Genomic DNA, 22,974 nt, shown 5'->3' with positions numbered 1-22,974 from the left:
CCGTTTATTTATGTTTTCTATCTTCTTGATTTCGCGATTCATCCCGGATATGTGCGAAGCTGTGCAGATTATCACTACGTGAGGGGTTGACTTAAAAAAAAGCGTGATCTGGTTAGTTTGCGAATGAACAGTTGGTTGGAAAAGATCAGCAAGCAGATCGATGCTTTAAGACCAAATTTTGAGGGTACCTTTGTTTCAACAAATACCAGTAAGAAACACGATATAAAAAGCTGCCCAAGACAAATTTTGACGTAAATTTGTGGAACGGTGGCGCCCCTCGTTGAGGCCATTCCTGGACTCGGATGCTTGTGGGGGTAGTTCGTACGCCAGGCTCAGTCGCGTACGATCGGTGGGGGTTGCGGGGGCGTCGAGGGACAGGGAGGGGGAGGTGAGGTAGAATTAGTGGACGGCCTGGCGGACAATGTGGGGATACTTTCTCATATCAAGTATGGCCGCTATCGTGGCATGATGGCCAAAACAATTGTAAGTAGCCGACGCACAACTGTCACAAATTGTTATACAATTACGTATTGCAACAGAAAACTAAATGATATTGCGTTTTGTTTTTGTTTGTTAAACAGAAAAAAAATAATAATAATAATTTGTTCTTATTTTTTTTTCTTCCCCGATTTCGAATCTCCCTTATCGTCTTGTCAATTCTGTCCTTCCCTTTGTTTCGTTAATAATTCCCAAGTATGAATTCAAACACCTTGAACACACTTTGATTCTTCACCACGGAACTGATTTTACACGTGCACCCCTTTAATCTCTCACTCTGGGTTATGTTACTCACTCCTCACACACACACACGCACACACACACACACACACACATTGACATACTGAAACACAGCGTGATCAACTACCCTCTTGATGTCAGTTTTTTTTTTTAAATATAACTATCTACTTGCTTGCCGAAGTGTTTTTTGTGTTTGTTGGTGCATGTGGTGTTTGTTCTTGTTCAATGATCATCATCGTGTGACTATCAATTGCAGTTATACGTATTTTCGACAGGTGATTTGTGTCCGTTACAATACGAATATACGTTGCGGCGACATGTTATGAGTTGAGAAATGAAAGAAAAACGATAATAACCAGAAATAATAATAGTAAAATGATTAAACTGGGAAGACAATCCGTTAAATTGTAGTTCCATATAATTATACGTATTCAATATAAACAAAGTCAACCGCGCGAGAATAAGTAAGCAATTATAAAAATCAAGAAAAAGAAATAATGGAAGACAAATAAAAGTGCTGCTATTCGTTGTTGTTGTTGAGGGTGGACGAAATTTTTACCGGACTGATAAAAAGTGACGGTGAGTCCGTGAAACTGATTGCGATACGAGTTCTTAAACGGGGTTGAACTCGTTTGTGAGAGAAAATGAGAAATTATAAACAAATAATGTTCTGTGCTCCAAAATACGCGTGCCTGGCTATAGATGCAAGATACGCAAAGTGGAGAAACGTTTTATTAATCATAGGCACTGGTCCTGCTTTAATTCTGTAGACGCTTGTTAGTAAATCATCGGTGTATTGTTTCGGTGACGCAAGTTTACATACTTATATTGCCCATTAGTTTGATCGTTCCACTTCCTGAATGTAATACAAAGCCCTTCGGGCCGGAAGTGGTAGATGAATGTGGATTTTGTAAATTTCAAACTAAGTGGCGAGTAAAGAGTGGTTCCAAAAATTTGAACAAAAAAAATATGATTTACTGTGAAGCGTCGAGTAGAGAACTAAAAAATCAGGGCATAGCTTTGTTGGAAATAATTTCTGTAATTCTGATCAGAGGAAAAAGTAATCGACACACCAGTCTGTATAAAACGGGTGTGTCCATCCATCGATGCGGTTTTTTTTTTTTTTGTTCCTCGATTTGCACGTTGGCGTCCAGCTATCAGCAACTGTCGAACGCAAAGGATTTCCAAATTAATCTACTCATTTTACTTCATTGTTTTCGTACATTCCTCGTTTTGAGGCGGTAAAATTTTTCAAGACCGGTTGAATCAGCGGAAACGTTGTGCAACTGGGCGGTTTCGATTTTTGAAAGAATTCAGACATTGCGATAGAACAAAGATCATCATTACGCGTAAACCGCACTTGATCTGCCCGAACCGTTGATAACGGTTGGATTGAATCGGTTTGGTCGTTAAAAATCGCGGAAACTGAAGTGCTGGTTTTTTTAATCGTTAGAAAATAGCGCCGCTAATTTTATTGATATTATTGTTAGTATTGATAGAAAAGCAGATCCAAGTCTGCAGCTACGCTGCTTCTTCTCCGATGAGTTTCCCAAGCCAGACTGTGTGTTCCCTGGTGATCCTCGAGGGCGTCCGTCCCGCCACTGGACGTCTTTTGCATGTGAACGCGACACGTGGGTTCATCTGACGCCGCGCCGTGCGCAGATCACGCCAAAACACCCCTTATTTGCCGGCCCGATCCTCAACCTCGTTCGCGCACCTGATGTAAACACTTCGTCGTCTGCACACCTATAACTGCACGACTCCACTATACCCGTCCGGCTGTTTCAACTTCTGGACGCTTAAGAATGCCTCTCTGCAGGTCCAGCTTGTCCGCTTACAGTAAGCCCCGATTTTCTCGTACAGCGCTTACCATCAGCGGATAAGTGCGAAATCGATTTTTAAACATGTTGCGACATGGAGGGAAACAGAGAAAACAGGAACAAGTCATAAGCGTTGTTTAGTTCGTTCCGAACGAAAACGTCGTCGTTACATGCGAAAGCGGTATGAGGATAGATTGCTCTGATTATTACATCGGTAATAATAAATTCGATCCAAGTTCGAGGATGTAACTGTATACAATACACGGTTGATTTTCGGTGTATTAATAAGGCCAGTTTTTTCCATTCTCTCTCTTTCTCGCTCTCTCTCTCTCTCTATCTCTATCGCTTTCTCCCTTTTCCTCTCCAGTAACGAACGAAATTAATTTGGTAACGATTTTCCGAGAAAGAAGGAAAATAAAATTGGGGCGAGAGAATTGAGGGGGAGGGGGAGAGGGGATGACCAACTGGGAATGCTTTTATAGAAGGGCGTGGCGTGCGGTGCGTCTGGCTTTTATTTTTACTTTTCATTTTCACCCATTTTTTTCGCACTATCACTTTTTTCATTCTCCCTTCTGTCTTCCACTGTAGAATCTTCGGGAATTGCACCCCATCTTTCTTACCCTTTGCCGAAACAAACTTCAATCACTTTTTGCTGTCGTCAATTCACTATCTCAAATCATATTCATGAATCAATGCCGGCGTTCTGTACGTTAGGATTCGTTTTAGGGCTCTAAATTATCAATAAAAAAAAAAAAAGGACGAGATAGGATCTGCAATTATATGTAAAACATGAATATGCACATGACTACAGAAATCATGTATCATAATATGTACCCGGGAGGGGCGGAAGAAAAGATTCGATTAAACGTGATATCGCAATGGACAAAAAAACCCGAAGATCAAGATTTGAAATTTGCAGAGAAATTTGTCAAAGTAGTGTGAAATTAATCGACGAGTGACGTCACTTCCGGCTTTCCGCACCCACGGCCCCCTGTTTACGGATACGCCTCAACATTATATCGAGAAGAAATATACATCTGTATAAATATATGTATATGTGTGTGTGTGTGTGTACATATATTGTATATATGTATACGTATATAATATACAATGTGTATCGATGTAGGTATAATATATCCTGGTCGCGAATGAGGGCACGGAGAGGCCCAGGACGGTCGCCGTGGTCGTCACCACCACATGCAATATCAGTCGGTCAATCTGATTGTCCGTTCGTTCCCGATCCGAATTTTACCCGCGGTGGGAAATGGAGGGGTATGGGGGTGAGGGTTTCATTCCGCGTTGCTATAGTTTCAAATATGGTGTGGGTGGTATGTAAGGTTTGGAGTGGCTCGCGAGGGTCGCGGTATATAGGATCTAGGCTTCCGGCGAAGGGCGCGGAAGGGGCCGGAGGTTCGGTTGCGGCGGCGGGAGGAAAGGAGGGAGGACTTGGAGGAGGGGTGGGAGTGGGTGAAAACCAAGGGGACTTTTTGGAGCGGAGCGGAGGGACTCGGCGGAGGTTTACAGGGCTGGCATGACGATATTTGTCTTGTTTACGGGAAGACGAATGCGCGTGTGCCAGGCGCCGAAGTGCGTCCAGCACCGATCAATAGGCCTCGCAGCCTAAACTCCACATGGCCCTATACTACACACCAGCACAATCGGACAGTTTCAGGCTTTACAATTTTTATTGCATTACCCACCACCCGTCTTCTCCCGGCTCCTTCCTTCACCCTTTTCACGTGTCATCCTCCTCTTCTTGGCTCGGGTTCTATGTATAACCGGCTCATCCGACGTCGGAAATCTATTTCCGTTTATTCCCTTGTCTGATTCTTTTGCGTGTTTTCTTACTACTGAAAAACCTGCGGTATTATCCAAAGAGGATTTACTGTAAGGAATTAAATTGTCGAACGGTTATGACCGCTTTTTCATTCCCGGCAACAAGATAAACAGGAGAGGTTTAAGTAGTAATTTGTAGTTGGGTTAGGATAAGATAGGTTAGGTTAGGTTAGGCAAAGGTTACCTTGGATTAGTTTGTGGTAGGTCGCAACGTGGCTCTATTGGTACACTTGCTTCTTGAAACATTTCTCGTCTCTTATTTAAATTACATACCTATGATATCGAATTTGTCTTTTAACATGACGAATCGCGCATTGAAATTGATTTAAACAGACAGTGAACAGGGAGGCATTAAACCGAGGCTGAATCGATACATCGGACACGACTGTTGTCCAGGCGGTGATGTTCAGGTTTAATGAAAGAGAGCCATACGCCAGTCTATATACCTGTAACTTTGGCCAGTCAGAAATTTAATTCTATGAAATTAGAATTAAATATTGATTGAGCGGTATTATGGAGTTTCTGAAACCTCATCCACCCTATAAAATGCCGATGCTCTATCGCCAGAATTGTCTTTTAATGTTTATCGACTGTCTGAAGATGGTCTACGAAATTCAAGTTGCCAGCCAGGTTGTACAAATGAAGTGGGATGCGTAGACGGAACTCAATTTTGGTGTTTATTACGGTCTCTGTACAACGGGTTAATACATATGTTATTACTCACACATCGTGTTTACGAAAGTTTCGCGCGACTAACCTCTTCTGATAAGATATTCATCTCCAACGATTCCATTAACTTGACACCGTTCACTGTGTAAGAATACCTCTCCTCGATTTACAAATCAGTACGTAAGGTCTGCCTTATTTTCTTCAAGTGTGTCAGAAGTTAGTCGCTGAATTTTAATCCGATGTCTTGCATTCGCACATCTGCAATGTGTTGGAAACATTGGCCAACCATCGCGTTGAAATTCTCTTTTGAAAATATAATTATGCGATTCCGGCATTGGCTACACCGGCTAGTGATGTAACGAATATAAATTTTCAAGTATACGCGAATGCGAATGCGAATAAACATTTTTAAATCTGGCGCCATTTCTCTTTGGCTATAAGACAACAGTTGATTGACCGACAGTTACACCATGCAAGTCGCACGCACGCATTAGCGCCGTTTGCACCTTATTCCGGAAATTGCCGAGCTGATCCGAACCAAGCCGACTGTTTGTTTGATTATTTAACGACAAATTGACAACAGAAACAAATTAATTTTGAGGTTAGAGTGTGATTCAAACGTGAAGAAAAACTTTTATGATAAAGTTTCACTATCAAACTAATGTTTTTCGTCTTATATAATATTATTTTCACAAGTTTTATAAGCAAGAAATGAAGTACTTGTGACAATCACATTCGCAAAATATTCGCACGATTTTTGCGAATGCGGACGCGAATATTCGTTACATCACTATCACGTGCATGTGGTCCCTTCTTTTTGCGACCGTTTTTCCAAGGCTTCGTGGGCGTATCGTGCCTTGGAAAAATGTGAGGCATGAAATTTAGCTACGATGCGAAGAGTGGCCGTCTACAGCGTTTAAACAAGTCAAAGTTTCGTGTCGTCAAGTTTCGGCACGTGAGCTCGACTTCCTCCACTGTTTAATAATTTCGCATGCAAGCGGGACAGTCTGCGATACTTGAACAAGTAGGTACCCGTGGACGGCCATCGCGAATAAACATAAAGCCCGCGGTTCCGGCGACGTAAGGACCGTCGGATTATAATCACTTCCCTTGGCTCGCTATCAGATCTGCAATATAATTCAGGATTTTACGTATCCGAGAGCCAAACTGTCGATATCTTACACCCACTAGATGTCAGTGACATTATCTTCACACCTGTGCGACAATAATTTAACTTGTATACATTTTTAAGCGTCTAATCGATCCAAAATAAATTGTGCGTAACCGCGTTGTATTCAGTTTTGAGTGGGCATGTTAAACTCCACGTGATTAGACAGTGACGTTATCGGTGATGATGGTTTACTGTATCTAAGATACTTGATTAGAAATATCACTTACGCTTCCCAATTAGGTTGTTGATTAATAACTTTTACTTTTCCTGGAGTGTAGAAACATACTGTACGACAATTATTGACATGCGTAAGGTTCTTGCAGATTTTATTTGTCACGTGCTCGTGAAACACTGTCTCGGTAGCCGCTTACCATTTTACGTAAACATGCTCGCAACCACCCCGTGGTTTTCGTTATATTTCGATAACAACGAGGAAGTCTGACAATGAAACTCGTTACCGAAAATCAGCAAATGACGCCAATTTCACGTCTTACCTACATACGTAAGACGTATATAAGATTCACTTTGAAGGAAATAAAGGGACGACAAAAATCCAGCCTTGTTAAACATCTCTCTGTAAATCTCCGCCTCATTTTTCACTTTGTCTACCGAAGCGTATCAAGATCAGGATATGCAGACATTTGGAAGTAGGATACATAATTCACGAATACCTGATAAAAATTCAACAAATCTTACATACTTGTTGATAAGTTTTTTTTTATCATTCACCTTTGAACAGATGGCGATATAAACACACTTTATGTATCACCTGGCTGGTATTAAATTATTTATTACTATAATCCTGTGAAATGTCGACTATGCCGGTAGACCAAATATAGGTACGCGTACTATTCCAGTCAAAGTCGAACTTACAATCTTATTACACAAATCTCCAAGCATGATAGCCGTAAATTAAGTGGGTTTCAAAATGCAAGAGTCTGTTTTTTTTTTTTTGTTGTTTTTTTCATTCAAGCAGAGAGTTAACGCCACTTGTAATTAGGCTACAAAAAACGATCTAAAAAGAAGGTACCCCAAGTCGATATGTCCGATTTGATTTATTTTGTAATATTTTATAGTAGACTAAAAATTAAGTGACACGTATTTTTTGTTTATCTGCCATTAATCACTTCGAGGGAGTGAAACCACCCTTCAAATGAAGGCATGTCAAGGGGCGATTTGGCAGTTTTTTTTTCTAAATTGAGAAAAATAAATTTTTTATTTCTCGTTTCGAGAAAACTTTTCCAGTTGGATTGGTTAAAAAATATTGTTCTTGTGGGTGAATTCCCTTAAAGTGTTTGATGTCGGACAAAAAGCTGCATTGGTCGTCTGACAAATGAATTAATATTATTTTTCAATTGACATAATCTTTTCCGCAATCATAACGAAATCACTTCTCTTCGTTTGAAGAGACGATGATTCCTCGTATGTACGTTGTACTGACTATTGAATAGAATATTCCGTGTCTGCTTCGTTCGCGTGAACAAACGTGTATGGATAAAGAAAAATCTATAAAAAGCTTGCAAGGCACTCAACGTCGGTAACTTGTCATCTAGCTGTCAAATTGAGGTACGACGTACTGTGTCTCTTGTCCCCCGTCCGTCCATCGCTCGCCGGGTGTAAAGAAGCGCGCGAGCAACGGGAGCGGGGTGGGGGAGGGGGGATGAGGGGGGTGGGCCTAGAGCGGGCGGGTGGATGTCGGTACATACGTATAATACACACGGGGTCGAGGGATGGAATATGGGGGGGGTGGTACAAATAATAAGGTCGGGGAAAGGGGGTTGGGGGTGGGGTTGGGGGAATACGGACACGCATTATATCGTAAATCTACGGAATTACGAACTTTCAGGCGGAGCTCGTTCGACGTTTTCATTTCATTTGCCGGGTCTTTCTCCTCTTTTGTTTCCCTCGCATTTCGTGAGGGGGGAATGCGGCGAGTTCCCGTTTTTCCTTATACGTGTGTAAGGGCGCTACAGAGTAGACGCCTCACCCTCAGGACTCCCCCTTGGCCCTTCGACGCCACCACCTTCGGTAACCTCCTCCTCCTCCTCCTACATGGCTGGTGGAGTCGTCGTATATAATATCGAGGCAGCGGTATTTTGTTATGAAGGTCTACAACGACGAGAGCCCCGGGCTATCGCTGGATGGGCGAAAGAAACGGAAAAATGGGAAATAGCGGAGCGAAAGACGGGATATCGTGGTGAGAGTCGGGGGACGGGACGATGTTTGTTGAAATAATGGCCGACTCGGGCTCTGATAATTAGGACGAATCGATAACGGTTCAAGCCGAGTCATAACTCTTGCTGTAGATTTCGATGTTTGTATGTCCTCGTGTGGGACTGATTGTGACCGAGTGATTTCGCTTCTCAAGATCTCGTGGCATGACTTTCTTACATTCGCTTCGTCGACATTACTATTCTCTGCATGAATACTGAAGAAAACTCGATTTTATATGCTATGGTGAAATTCACCCTTTACGCAGTTTTTTAGGTGCGGTTAACCCATCCGCTTTTTTGCATACTATATAGTGTACAATCTTGATTTCCGTTGTTTACGATTTTCTCGAAATACGCTGTATATTAGATAGTCGTCAAGTATATGAAATCGAGGTAAAATTTTCTGCAAAATCGATTGCCTACATTTATCTTGTAGAATTATTCTCAGAATCCGTGAAAGACGCAAATTTTGAAGAAAAAAATACTCAATTTCTCAAACATGTTCAAAACATCTCAAAATCATTCAAAAAAGTTTTTCCTTACTCAAATAAAGTCATTTCGGATAAATATTTTCGTTTTAAAGTGAACCGGTTAATTTATTCTCAAAAGCATGAGGAGCTTTAGGATATCGTCCTGATTGTTTTTTTGTCGTTCTACATAAACGTTAGTGGACATTTTGAAATGAGTAAAGGCCGATGTGTCCACCGCAGAGCAGTGTGAAATTCTTGAGCTTGTTGCAGTGTTGTTTTTGCATTACCAAATGGGCTGGTAACATATTGTGTTCACCTAACAATAGAGGACCATCGAAAGGTGTGAAAGAGAGACGTAGGTACGAGATAGGGAAAACGGCGTTCAAAGAGAGACGAAAACGGGGAGAATTGTACTTTCGAGGACGACTGCAACTTGTTTGTCAAATTTACCCTTTTATCGCGTAGCGACTCCCTCCCTTTGGTTCCACCCCAAAGAACCCTCTATTCGGCATTCTATCCGCTATTATTAAACGCATTGCATTCTCCGCATTTTGGGAAAACGTTGAGCATACGGGCTTGTTTACGAATATTTTTCGGAAAAATCTGTCGCCCGTTACGCAACCCAACATGCAACAGATACAGGCGCACCTGGCAGGGTGGAGATCAGTGCATATGCCCCTATAAAGCGAGTCGTGTCAGAATTAAATTTAATTTATGTGTACAAGCGACCGGGTGGATTGTGTTTTACGGAGACAAGGCCGACACGCGCAAAAAAAAAAAAAAATGTAAATTCTGATATAAATGATGATGGATGACTTATGCAAGTAGGTACAGAAGATCATTACAAAAGTAAAACTTGGCTCAGTTTGTTTAAAACGGAAAAAAAAGATGTAGGGACTTTCTCGGTCATAAAATAAAAACATATGAAAATGACGTTTCAGTCCTTGGGGGATGGGGGTTCTCAGGCTGAACATTCTTTGAAAAGAAAACAACAACCTTAACGCAAACTAATAGAAAGGTAATTAATCTTAGACCCGAAAAGTAGACAAAAAGAAAATATAAGATAAAGAAAGCAGAGAACAGAGAAAAGGAAAGACATGTGTATTTACATTAATGATGAAGAAAGTCAAAATGAGCGCCGGGTCATCATCTATAGAACAGTGAGAACGAATTGTGTTAGAATCCAATTAACAATAAATGAAGGCGAGATCAATAGACTGACCGAAATTTTTGGAAAGAGGGGTCTAAAAATAATTTGTCTAGTTCCTTACGAACGATTTTATGTTGAAATAGATAAAAGTTGAAAAAATAGAGCGGGGAACCGTTAACGACCAGATCACGGTAAAGATGTCGGCAAGAAGAAGAAGAAAGAATAAAACATGCCCGCAGTTGAGCATTCGAGGTTAATAGGAGAATAGAAAGAATCATTTCGCAACATCGCGCTCATACGCGATATACCTAGGGATGGAAATGAGTCCGGGAATCTATCGCAGAACTGCAGCATGCAGGGAAAACGCATAATGATGGCCGAGTGGTGGGGCCGTGGGGGCTCGGCGGAAAATTGGGGATCGGGGCCCTTATTTCGGTATTGGGAGGGGGAAGTTGATGAATTCTACAATACCGGAAACCTTGGCAAGGCGTTACTGGATTCATAACCAGCCAGCCAACCAGCCATCGAACTTGGCACACACATGGTTCGAGCATGGCTCGCACGTGACAGACTACCTGGCACGGTGACCTTTCGCACGCGACTTCCACTGCACAGTTGGAAGCATATATTTGACACCGTGTTTCGAGGATGAGAGGATCATCGGGGAAGAAGCGTAAAAGTAACAACAACGGTCAAACGTGCGGGTGACGAAATAATGCCGGGATTCGCGAACAGCACGATGTTTCTTACAAGAAGATCGTAAGGTTTTGTCAAACGTTTGTGTTCCGTGTCATGGTTTTTGTGCGAAGTGGTGCCAGTTATTGTGATTCTCCGCTTGTTCAGCGGTGCGGTACGCTTTATGAAGCGTCAGTATTTTATTCTTGTCATGAGAGAACTCATTTATCCACGTGTCAACTATACCGCTCAAATGACATTGACGAATTCCACCAATGATTTGTACTCATGACGCATTCGGTTACTGGCACTTTGTACAAATTACGGTAACAGAGACATATACAGGAGGAAGGTTTTCTGTTATACCGTAAGTTTTATTCGTCCATTTTTCGCTACCCTATTTCACATGATTATTGAGATATCGAGTTTAGCAAAAAAGAAATTGCTTCAAAACTGAGTTCGTTTATTTTTTATTTTTTTCGCTATCTTATCCTCGATTGAAGAATCCGTTCGAATGTCATTCTTGCGAGCTTATCGTTCATCAAAAGCTGATTTAGTTTCCGAAATGTATTTTTTCTGAGATGAATCAATGCTAACTGTTTTTACCCTAAATATTACGACCGCAGTAACGGTCAGTCTTTGTTGTCAACTTTTTTGGTTTTCTGTTTGACGCTAACGAGGTTGACAGTCGGACATTTTTCACGCTCTAACGAGGGACCTTGGTTTTGACAATCGGAGTGCAGGTTTGCTTACACCTAAATTGGTATCGTCGCTTCGAACATTTTTACGTGCATCTATGAAGCAAACAGGCGACGATAATTGTCAATTAATTCCGCTCACGAACAAATTTTTTCAAACCAATTGATGTGGCGCATGAAAATTTCTATGATAGTACAATCTTATCACGGCACGATTACTCCTTTGAGGTATTAACAGTGGGTATCACTATATTTGGGCCTTAACGGACATCAATTCGCAAAGTGTTTACCGCATTAAAATTATAGCATCGAAGTTTGATAACTTGTCACTGCTTCTTCTAAGTTATAAAAAAAATCCTCGGAATAGCTTTTACACGCATTTGTTATTCACTTGCAGTACGACATCTGTAAACGCACACAATGCGCGTGTGCTTAGAACGAGTTCGTCCAGACTTTTGAGAAAACTTTTAACTCAACCGGATGATACTTATGTCCGATTACCGTTGTATGAATATTATTCAGAGGGATATGAGGTGGCTCACACATCGGGCATTTGTTATGGAAATTCCTTATTTAATCCCGAGAAACGAATAAAATTCGTGCGTCAATGCAGCAACGTGCGGGTGTAGTGTTTATCTGTATGGTAAGGCGCATATGTATATACATATATATGAGTCATGTGCCGTTTCGCCCCCCCCCCCCCCCCCCCCCCAAGCTTCATTTTCACCGTCCTGTCCACCGCCTTTGCTTTTCTGCTTCGCCCTTTTGGGATGAAATACTTGTTAGGGTCCCTTTGTGGGCGGGTATGTGCCGAAAACCTTCGCAGACCGGCTCAAATCATCATAAGATTCTGAATGAAGGTTTGCCGCGAGCGACCAAGTTCTCTTTCCGATCTCGTTCCGGCCTCGGGCCTTTCAAGATCTTGATAGAAATTTCTATCAACAACAACGTGAGAAATATTTCCCCCGCGGTAAAGTGGTTATTGCAGACACAGGCATCAATTGACCGACGGACTGACCGACTTATCGTCCGCAGTTCGCGGATGCGATGCTGTTGCAATAATTTAGCACCGGATACGCTTCGACAATGCTTCGTTAGACGCCGGTTTCCCCGAATCGCGTGACAAGTAAAAGTGCAGGGACTAAGGTATAATTCAGAGGACTATCGGCTGACTCATTCCCGACCGAATCACCCATCACCCTTGACAGAAGATCGCGATATTTGTGATGTCAGCTGCCAATTAGGAAGCGATCATGTGTGCAACCACATTAGAAACATGCAAAACCCCCAAAGTATCTGGTGAGCTATCTCACGGCTCGTGCCGAGGGGTTAATCAGTCGTGGAACCTGGTGTAGACTTTTCCGGAAATCTTGTGAAATCACTTGAAATCTTTGGAATCTTTGAAATCTTCTTGCATCTCTGGAATTAAAAAAAAAAAAATTCTTTGAAATCCCATGAAGTGTCTTGTGATATTTTGAAATCTTTTGGAATCCCTGAATCTTGTGAAATCTTTCGAAATTTTTTGAAGCGCCTTGAAATCTTTAGAAAGCTTTTAAAATCTTTTGAAATCCATTGAAATCACATGAAGTCTCTTGTAATCTTTTGAAATCCTCTAAAATCATCCGAAATCTTTTGAAGTCTTTGTAATTTTGAAATCAGGTGTAGATCAAATCTATGAGTCATTAACCCCGCGGTTCCTGCAGACTTGCAGACAACACTGCTTTCAGACAATAGGAGTTTCAGGTGAATTAAACTGATCGTTGATGTTATGACATTTGTTTCTGATTTGCAGACTGAGGGTATTTGAAGGCCATCAGGGCCTCGCGTGAGAAGCAGGTGCGAGGGCGGCGCAGCTACACGGGAATGGCGTCGACGATGGCTCGAGGCCCTATACTTCCGGAATCCGGTGACGCGGACAGCGATGGATCAAGCGGCGAAGACAGGGATACGTTGAAGCGTCCTCACGGCGACGCCGACTCCGCTGGCGCGAAGAAGCGGCGCAAGCAGTCAACGCCGGTTCGATTTCCAGCCACGTTGATCAGCGATGATCGGGAAGAGGAGTCGGAGGAAGAGGGTGCTGCGGAAGACAGCGAAGGTAAGCCAACGGTCGACCGGATCCATCAGACGTCAAAAGACGAAAACTTGAATAACGAATTCCGCTGCCAATATTGTAGTCAATTGTTTGATAGTAAACAAATGCTTAATCATCACTTGAACAGTAAACATAACCTCTCCACTTTTTCGTGGCAGAATACGCAGCGTTCGCCGGTTCACTCGCATATTGAAATAAAGCAGGAATCTAATACACATCAGGAGCAGCCTGAAAGTCCTGTCAATCTGTCAGGAATCGGTATCAAAAATTTCGCGGCAACGTGGTTGTCGGGTCACGTTCAATCGCAGCCACACCAGATTCAGTTGCAATCCCAAACCGACGATTGGCCACCTCCGGGTTCGACTGGTTCCCTGTCCTCGATATCCAATCACCTCCAAGCGTTACCTTTCCCCGGTGCATTGGCTCAGTATCTTCCATTGCCAAACTTTTCCTTAACCGACGCGAGCCAGGTTCCTAACAGACCGCCAATAGGACCTGCGCCCGTCAGGATATTCAATCCGGACGCTTACTGCGACCTCTGCAACAAAGAATTTTGTAACAAGTATTTCTTGAAAACACACAAAGCCAACAAGCACGGGATCTACGTAGACACTCCGGGGCAAACGGTTAGCGAGACGGGCTTCACCGGAACCTCGTACGCGGGTTCCTTTCTGTCCACAGGGATGAAACTCGATCAGCAATCGCAGCCACAGCTCAAACTGGAATCACCAACCGTTTCGATGCCTCCGGCGCAGGCTGTTCTGCAAGCACCACCGAGCTTAAACGCGGTTTGTGAAATCTGTCAGAAGAAATTCAAGAACGAGGAGTCTGTGAGGAAACACAAGCAGAAGGTGCATAACAGTGACGGAACCGAAGGGAGTGACGTGCAAATGCTTCCTCCGCAAACTGTCGAAGATGAGAAGGACACTTCGCATCACAGCTTGAGCCCAGGTGCAATGGAAGGACTATTCAAGCAGGAATTTGGAGTTGAACAGGAGGACACGACCTTTATGCCAGCGCCGAGGCATCTCTCTCCGCAGTCGATTCAGCAAGCCAAGGATTCCGGTTTCAACGCCGATCGCCTCAAGAGACTGGGCGTTATAAATCCCGAGGCTTTTTGCGAGGTGTGCTGCAAGGAATACTGCAACAAGTACTTTCTACGTACACACAAAATGAAGAGACACGGCATCGTCGTTCAAGACAATGACAAATCGCCGAGTAATCCTGGAGCGGCTGCGACGTGGCATCACGTGCAGACCAGCCCGTTGAATCTGATTGTAGGAGAAACCAGCGGCAACAGTTCAGAATCCGGCGATCGTTCCGGCGAAGATTACGAGTGCAAGCCTTGCGGCATTCGTTTTCAGACAATAGGATTGCATCAGGCGCATCGTCAGAAGATGCACGATTCCGAGGAGCAGGGTTCGCCGAAGAACGAGAATGACGCCGACACGACGGACCAAAAGGCCGATTCCATAAGCGAAGATCTTCGAAAGCTTCAAACCATGATACTGCAATTGAATGGCTTGGAGTTTGGCCGAGGCGCACCGTGTCCGATTTGTGGAAAGGATTACGACAGCAGACAAGCTCTGAGGAACCATATGGCGATGGAACATGACGCTATAGTCGACGAGACTGTTTCGTCGCCTTTGCAAGGCACCGAGAAGTCACCGACACCGAACAGCAGTACTGCCCTGAACAGTGCATTGTGCGATAAAGAATTCCCTAGTCAAGAAGCGCTGCGAAAACACATTTCCGAAGATCACCAACCCTCGACGTCAGCCTCGGTGCCATTGCCGAGCGCGTTGCCGACCACCTCGGCAACGATGACGTCGACAACGCCAACAGCTCCAACTCCGGAACGCAGGGCTCCAGTTTTGATAATGCCCACGTCGAGCTACTGCGAGATATGCAACAAGGAACTATGCAACAAATACTTCATGAAGACACACATGCACCGGATGCACGGTATCGAGATAGAAAACGGAGCCCAGATCGGTGGCGTCATATGCAACATATGCAACAAAGAACTTTGCAGCAAGTATTTCCTACGTGTTCACAAGCACAACACACACGGCATCATCGAGGAAGGCATGCCGTCGACTAGCAACTCCGCTAAACAGGCAGACACCGACACGAACAACAGCGAAGACCCCGCCCTGAAGCCGGAGCAAGTCGGCGACTTGAGCCATCGTTACTTCACCCACTTCACGGAGGTCTGTCCAATTTGCAGCAGGAGGTTCAGAAGCACCAAGTGGCTGAAAGCACATCTGCTCAGCGATCACGGGAAGGCGGGAATCGAAAAGTGGCGAGAATTGGAGCAACAGTATCAGTCAGGACCTCGAGGCGGAAGGACACCTGGACCGTCGAGAGTCTCGCATCCAAATCCAAGCCTGAAAATACCCAATGGTATAGACTTGGCGCCGCACATGAAGACGGGGGACTACAGCGGGTTGGGAAATCAGGTTTTATCGACTCTCTTCGGGTCGACCGAAGACCAGCCGCTGAAGAGTTATCGTTGCTCGTACTGCACTTTCACGACGCCGGTCCTCGCCTTTCTCTTCGTCCACGAAAGATCGCACACGAGTCCTCAGAGCGGGACCAGCATAGAAGGCGAGCAAACGCTGCAGTGTCCCGTATGTCTGCAGGGTTTCTCTCAGCCCGAATTGCTCCAGCATCACTTACTCACTCAGCACCAATTTTCCGGGCTAATTCCATCCTTTCAACCGCAGTTATTCAGCAATTCAAGGCCCGAATCGTCCTCTGAAAAAGACAGCGAGTCCAAAGACCGCACCGACCTGGATTCGAAGGACGACTTGAAGCAGGTGAGTCCTCACACCTCGGCCGGTCTTTCTTCGAACGGTCTTCCGAAGGGTCAAAGACCGGAGGACGCTACCGCGGTACAAGTTACGCCCCAGGGGGCTTACAAATGTGCTCAGTGTGGCTACGCGACAGCGAATTTGAACAGGATCAAAAAACACATAAGAAAAGACCACCGAACGGTAACCGCCGACCAATCGGAAAGCGTGATTGGTGAGTTGACGCGCACCTTGAGAGACGTCGCGAGCAAGCAAAAGATCCCGGCCAGCTATGCCATGCCCCAAGACATGAATTCCAGCCCCGAGAAGACCGTGATGCAACCGTTTCTCATAGAGGAGTCAGAGGCTGTCCATGGTACCTCGGATACCGCAAGCTCGGAGAAGAAATTCGGTCCCGCACTTGTCTACCTGCCAGTTAGGACGCGCATAAGCGCGCCCTTGACGCTGTCCTTTAACCTTAGCCCTGCCTGAAATCAAACCACAGTTCCTAATCATGATATTTTCATAACAAGTTTGCAACTCGATCTGCGTCTGATTGCGAGTAAAAAAAAAAGAAATAAAATACTAAAGGAAAAGATGAGTCTGCTCGAGGTTTCTTTGAATGCTGCATAGGTACATACATGTGTAATGTCATTGTGTATTGCGAGCGAACCGCAACCCACTGCGAAACGTATACATATATATTATTCGCGACAAACATATTTTTTTAATGAAAGACAAAAAAAAACAAAGACAAAGACTTTTATATGCACCTGTGATTTTAAGTTCCTTTATAATTCGTATATACTTATTAATTCTTCGAAGCAAAAAAAACTTATTGCGTGACAGATATGATATACTATACTTAATATACCATGCCTAGGGCAGTGTAGGATGTAGAGAAACGGAGAACAGTTTGTTACATCGACTAGCGATTGTGGGGGAGGCTTTGCGATGGCAGTTGATCGTTATGGTTTGAATTTATATTAAAAACGTACGGAGCGCTTAGAAACCACGTTGTTATAGGTATATTATAATCGTGATGTTATATTGTAAATATTAATTATTAATAATTAATATGTAAATGGGTGATTAACAAAGTTCCTATTCTAAGCGCGACGGACTACCACGGCGTGTTTCAACTGTTTTGCAAATTTTTCAAATTCCCAGTTCAGGGAGAAGGGAGGGAATTAAATGAAAGACAGAAACTAAACTAATAAAAATAATAATAATAATGCTCGTGAATAAAGCCCCGGAAAAGGGTTCGCACGCTTTTATGTTCCTTGCGATGTTGTACCTCGTGTCGTATTTGGCTTAATTTTTTATCGCTCAACGTAAACAAGACGTGCGAGTCTACAGAATCGCGACCAATAAAATCTCAGGCTAAGTCGGAGAGAATTTCACAATTATCACGATTGCTGTCATTATTATTATTGTTCTTATTATTATCATCATTATTTACTTGTGGAATTTTTAGTCAATACTTTTGATAATATGTAGAGAGGTGAAACTGACTCAGGAGGAAAAGATTCGCGAATACGCGGTTATTTATCTATATCGATACAAATATAGGTACTCCAAAACGCCAGAGGAATATGTACGTGTACGCATATTTGTATTATATGTAGATATAATATCAGTGTGAAATCAGTGCAGAGTATATTGCATGGAATAGCAAGGGGCATTTAGAGTTGACGAGTTTCTGCTATAAATGGCATGTGCAAGATTGAAAAGTGAAAATTGAAGAGCAGAACTTTGCTACTCGTTGAATCAACTTTCATAGTCTACAAGCAAGTCGCATATTTATCATCGACATAAAGCGGGCGATTATTTTGTGAAACGAATTCTCAAAACTGAGTAGTGCTTATGATAACATTTGAGGAGCGACGATAACTGATTTCAACGGCGTACCTTCGCGAAGAGCGTCACCAATAGGCGGGAATGTGCTTAGGCTTTGTCCTGCTTTTTTTCGATTACGGAAAATTTATGAATATCCTGTTCCCGAAATTCAGTAAGATGGACTGTCTTACGCGTTGACTGTTGATGGGTGGCGTCTCAATAACTTACAAGAAAGTGGCCTCAGCGAGTTCTCAAATTACACCTTCGTATTTCACTTGCCAGTAGAATGCATCTCTCTGAATGAATTTTATTAACTCGACATAATCCAGCGTCGCCCAAGAGAATATATAATAATATAATTGGTACTTGTGTGTATTCTGTAAATACTCGATACGGTACGTAGTATAATACAGAGTACGTCGGAAATTCCAGGATGATATTGATACCACGATTCCTAATACTGCTATTAATATTATTATTATTATTATTATTATTACTAATAGTACTACTATTCCTATCATTATTAACGTCTATCGAATCACGAGCTACTCGATTAATAATTAAATAACAAAATAACAAATAAATAAAACGCAACTCAGGGTGAACACAGTATAACTCGCAACCAAAAGTACAATCATATACACAGCCAACAAGATGATTACCAAGATAAAAAATTAAAGAAAAACGAAAGAAAAAATTTACAAAAAATAAATGAAACTAAAAATATAAAATGAAACTGAATATACATATAGGTAGCTTAAATATAGTACATAAATATATAATCCTCTTCTTTTCTATACGATAGTCTATTATGATATACCTACCTACCGTTATATGTATACCGTAATTTGAAAATCAACCGGGATATTATATATACGCTCGAAAAATTATTCGTATAAATATTTGTTTTCAGTAAAATCGATAAAGTGACGGCTGACCTCTAGTGGCTTTACGACGGCTACTTTTTGACTCATTTTCTTGTTTCCCTCGTATAAAAGTACAAGCAGCGACCTCCGCAAAATAATAATGATAAACAAACCGAAATCTAGTCGGATTATTATACCTATATATAGATCGTAATCTAGTCTTTATAACGTGAGGAAAAACAAAATATATATATATATATATATATATATATATAGTACGCATATATTACATATGTATATAATATATATGTATACATATACATATACAATAGATACGATATAAATAAATTTAAGAAGATCATTGTGACCTCGGAGGGCATCAGAAACATATAGTTCCTTAAAAAAGCTGTTCATACTCGTGCCTTGCAGCTTTTGAAACTGAAATCAAAATTTTAGTAAGGGAAAAGAGATTATAACTATATAATTAAATGGAAGTCGAAACAAAAGAAGAAAAACTTAATAACGCGATAATAATAATAATTAATTTAAAAATGCAAAAACATCTAGTGAAAACAACATTAACCTGAAATATTAGACACGGAATGAAGATGAGAGATAATTTATTAAATACAGAATTATAAACAAAATAGTATGATTAACAAAACAGTAAGCACGACGGCAAAAAGTAATACCAAAGCTAGATGAAAAAAGTCAAAACACAAGACAGATCGTTGTTCGCACAGTGCTGGACTTTGATTAAAAAAATTCGTCGCACCCTCTGGCCATTGACAAAAATATGCGCGACTATGTTCAGAAGAAATGAGTGATATTTTGCGGCAGTGTGCGAACGAGCAGAAAAAAGATTTCCCCTCCCGCCTTGTCGCGAATCTGAATTGAGGGAAACAGTCGAGAAGCGGGGTGTAGAGTGAAAAGAAATCACGATTCGACCCAGCCGTAGAAAATAGTACATTGTGTATCAAGAGTGGAAAGTGAGCAATCGCGCGAATTTTAGGAGACTAAGGGAAAAATCGCACGATCAACGTCAACTACCTTCCGCCTATGGTGCACACGGTACTTTTTGTCCGTAACCTGCATCGAAAGTTTACCTTTTAGCGCACGATCGTCCTTTAACCTTTTCAGTTACAGTGGGATGCGCAGCGTCTCACCTCATAAATTTTTACGTCCTAGACTTATCAGTTTATTCAGAACTTCAAGTGATCTTTGTTACTTTATATAATTCCAAAAACCCTCGAGTAACATGTTTCCGTCAGAATCTTCGTATTTTGACAGTTTTTCGATTTTTCATTCACCGTATTGGATCCGCCATCTTGGATTTAGAAATTTTCAAATTCTGACTTCAGATTCGGGATCAGCAACCCAAAAATTCACGAGTAACAAAATTCACGCCAAAATATTGAGTTGAAAAATGTACGACTGAAAGGGTTAAAATTCGGGGAAGCGGGCGCAAAAACACACTTGACGCCGGCTTGCGATATTTTGCGCCCACCTATTCATTTCTGGGCGGGAAAAAGGCAATTTTCGCCCACTTTACATGCACGAAGAAGTATATTTTCGATGCAGGCTAGACAAAAACAAAGTTGCCACTCTCGATTAATAAATCAATGACCGCTTATCTAGCCGATTGAATAATTCATGGTTTCAATTTCACCGAGAGATCCGTGGAAAAGGGAATAAACCCACAACTCGAGCGCAATTATACCCTGCAGGCGAAACTCCAATAACTACCCGCTTATTTCATCGCTGCATGTCGTTTGATGACGTGCGCGTTTGCACTGCAGAGCACGCGACCGTCGTCGCGTCGTATGGCCGGTTACGCGTGCACGCAACTTGTAGTTAGTTGAGTCGTGGACGAACGGCATACGGGACGCGGCGTGAGGCGACCACTGAAATATAATAATACTGGAACGATCAGAGAGAGAGAGAAAGAAAGCACGGGAAATGAAGTGTTGTCTCTCTCTCCGGAAATCCTCAACTATGTACCTAGCATAGACTTATAGAGATAGACTGCGGGCCCAACGTTGCCAACCCATCAGACAAATATTTCTTTGTATAATGCAAAAAAAATTCTTTGAATTTCTTATTTACATGGCACCACAATAATTTTTCAGATGTCTTTACGGTGCGCCAATAATTCTTCATATTTCTCATTTTCAAAGAGTGATGTTCGACGGTATTGAAACTCAATAAATACAGGAATACATCAAATACTTCATTATTTCCCTTTATAACATGGACAATTTTCCTAGAAATATATAATGATAATTACCGATAAAGGTAACACAGAGATAACATGGTTTTACTTCTAATATTTAGGACCACCAACTTGTCAAATAAGTGTGTTTGAAAATTGCACAAGCTATCTAATCGGTGCATATTCTCTCAGGAACCTCACAAATTGGTTGATTCTAGTCTGTTGTTTGGATTTCACAGACCATATTTAGAGATCTCGTTAGAGATCTTCAGATTTTCTTCAGATTCCGGGCTAAGCGACAATATTTCTTAACAAGAAAACAACTTTTCTTCCTTCTTTGAACTGACTCTAATTTCTTTAGATCTAAAGAGATTTCTTTAGTGTTTGCAACCCGTCACTGCGCGGTCTATGTACCGAGCTGAAGCCGTAATTAGAAAGAGAGAGCAACAGCTGTAGCCGGACCTCTTTTTTGCACGATCAAAAGAATGGGGAGCAGCGGCCAGCAATAAGGCAAGCCGGATGGTATACATACTTGTATAAGTCTATGTGCTTCCGCCGCCAAGTTACCGATTAGAGTGAGAGGTCCAGCTCCAGCTATTCATCTCTCTTTCCAATTACGGCTTCAGCTCGGTGCACAGACCGCGTAGTCTATCTCTATGAGTCTATGATACCTAGCAATACCTATAAGTGATCGTTTCAGTATTATTATATTTCAGTGAACGCGACAGGCGATTGTTCTTCACGCTTATGACGCTCATGGCCTTACCAACATTAGCTCGCGTTCAAGTGCAAATGCAATTGATATGCAAACCGACGAGCACGGAATGGGAACCGTAGAGCCATAGTCTGCGAACTTGAGCGCATGTTTATCTGGCGAACAAGTGTTTCCTCATCGGGTATTCACCCATGGACAATACAAGTTTAAACGCAGACGTAACAATCGCGCAACTTAAACGCGACAATATTTTATCGTTTGGGTCGGAAGCTTCGTGTAACGCGTTTTCGAGGGAAGAAACGTGAGATTGCCGTTTCATGTTTAATGGTTTTTAGATTTCAGCCTGCAATGATTCCACGTGTCTCCAAGTTCTATGCCACCAAAAAGTACAAAAGTACAATCGGTATCGAAAGGCTTAGGTTTTTCTTTAAATTCATCATTTGACAGTGAGCGTTTACCTTTGCCCTGACTGCAAAGTCTTCATGATTGATTAGAATTCGTGCTGTGAGGCAGAACTGGTTTCCGTAGCGGTTGAAGTGATTCTGACTTTGAAAAGTAAAACGGCCACCTGGTTCTCATCTCGATACTTCCTGACGACCGAGTAGCACTATCAATGTAATTTTATGGCTTGTCTTTAGTCAGAATCCAGGATGGTGCGATTTTTTTTTTTTTTTTAATGTATGGTTTGTTTTTAGAGTAACGTCTATTCGGTAATAACAGAAACTGGGAATTCGCTTGGCATTCGTGCAACGGCAATGAAAAAAGGTGCGAATAAAAGTCCTGTACTCGTTGCCAGACAATGAATATATCCGATTTTATTAGGAAGACATACTAATATCAGCATCGCTATAATTACTGCTGTGATAAATTTATTTAATCAATTTCTTGAATAATTTTCAAAAATAGGTCAGGCTAGACATAAAAATAACATCTTTTAAACATCCAGCGAGTGACGGAAGCTTCAAGAATTTTTATACGTTACAACAAATGCAAGCTAGACACAGTGAAAAACTTT

At 42.1% G+C, this 22,974-nt stretch overlaps 1 protein-coding gene across 1 annotated transcript; it reads left to right on the top strand.

Moving 5' to 3' along the window:
- The first annotated feature begins 415 nt into the window (after window positions 1-415).
- On the top strand, window positions 416-17,226 carry LOC124305507 (uncharacterized). Its single transcript, XM_046765039.1, has 3 exons — window positions 416-483; window positions 13,233-14,158; window positions 14,240-17,226. The coding sequence occupies exons 2-3, from the start codon at window positions 13,304-13,306 to the stop codon at window positions 16,817-16,819; spliced, it is 3,435 nt and encodes a 1,144-aa protein (XP_046620995.1). The 5' UTR covers window positions 416-483; window positions 13,233-13,303; the 3' UTR covers window positions 16,820-17,226.
- The last annotated feature ends 5,748 nt before the right edge of the window (window positions 17,227-22,974 follow it).

Source organism: Neodiprion virginianus, chromosome 5, assembly GCF_021901495.1.
Source record: "Neodiprion virginianus isolate iyNeoVirg1 chromosome 5, iyNeoVirg1.1, whole genome shotgun sequence".
In the NCBI taxonomy this organism is placed as follows: Eukaryota; Metazoa; Arthropoda; class Insecta; order Hymenoptera; family Diprionidae; genus Neodiprion; species Neodiprion virginianus.
Note: the sequence above shows the minus strand (reverse complement) of the source record. Positions and strands in the feature narration are given on the sequence as shown.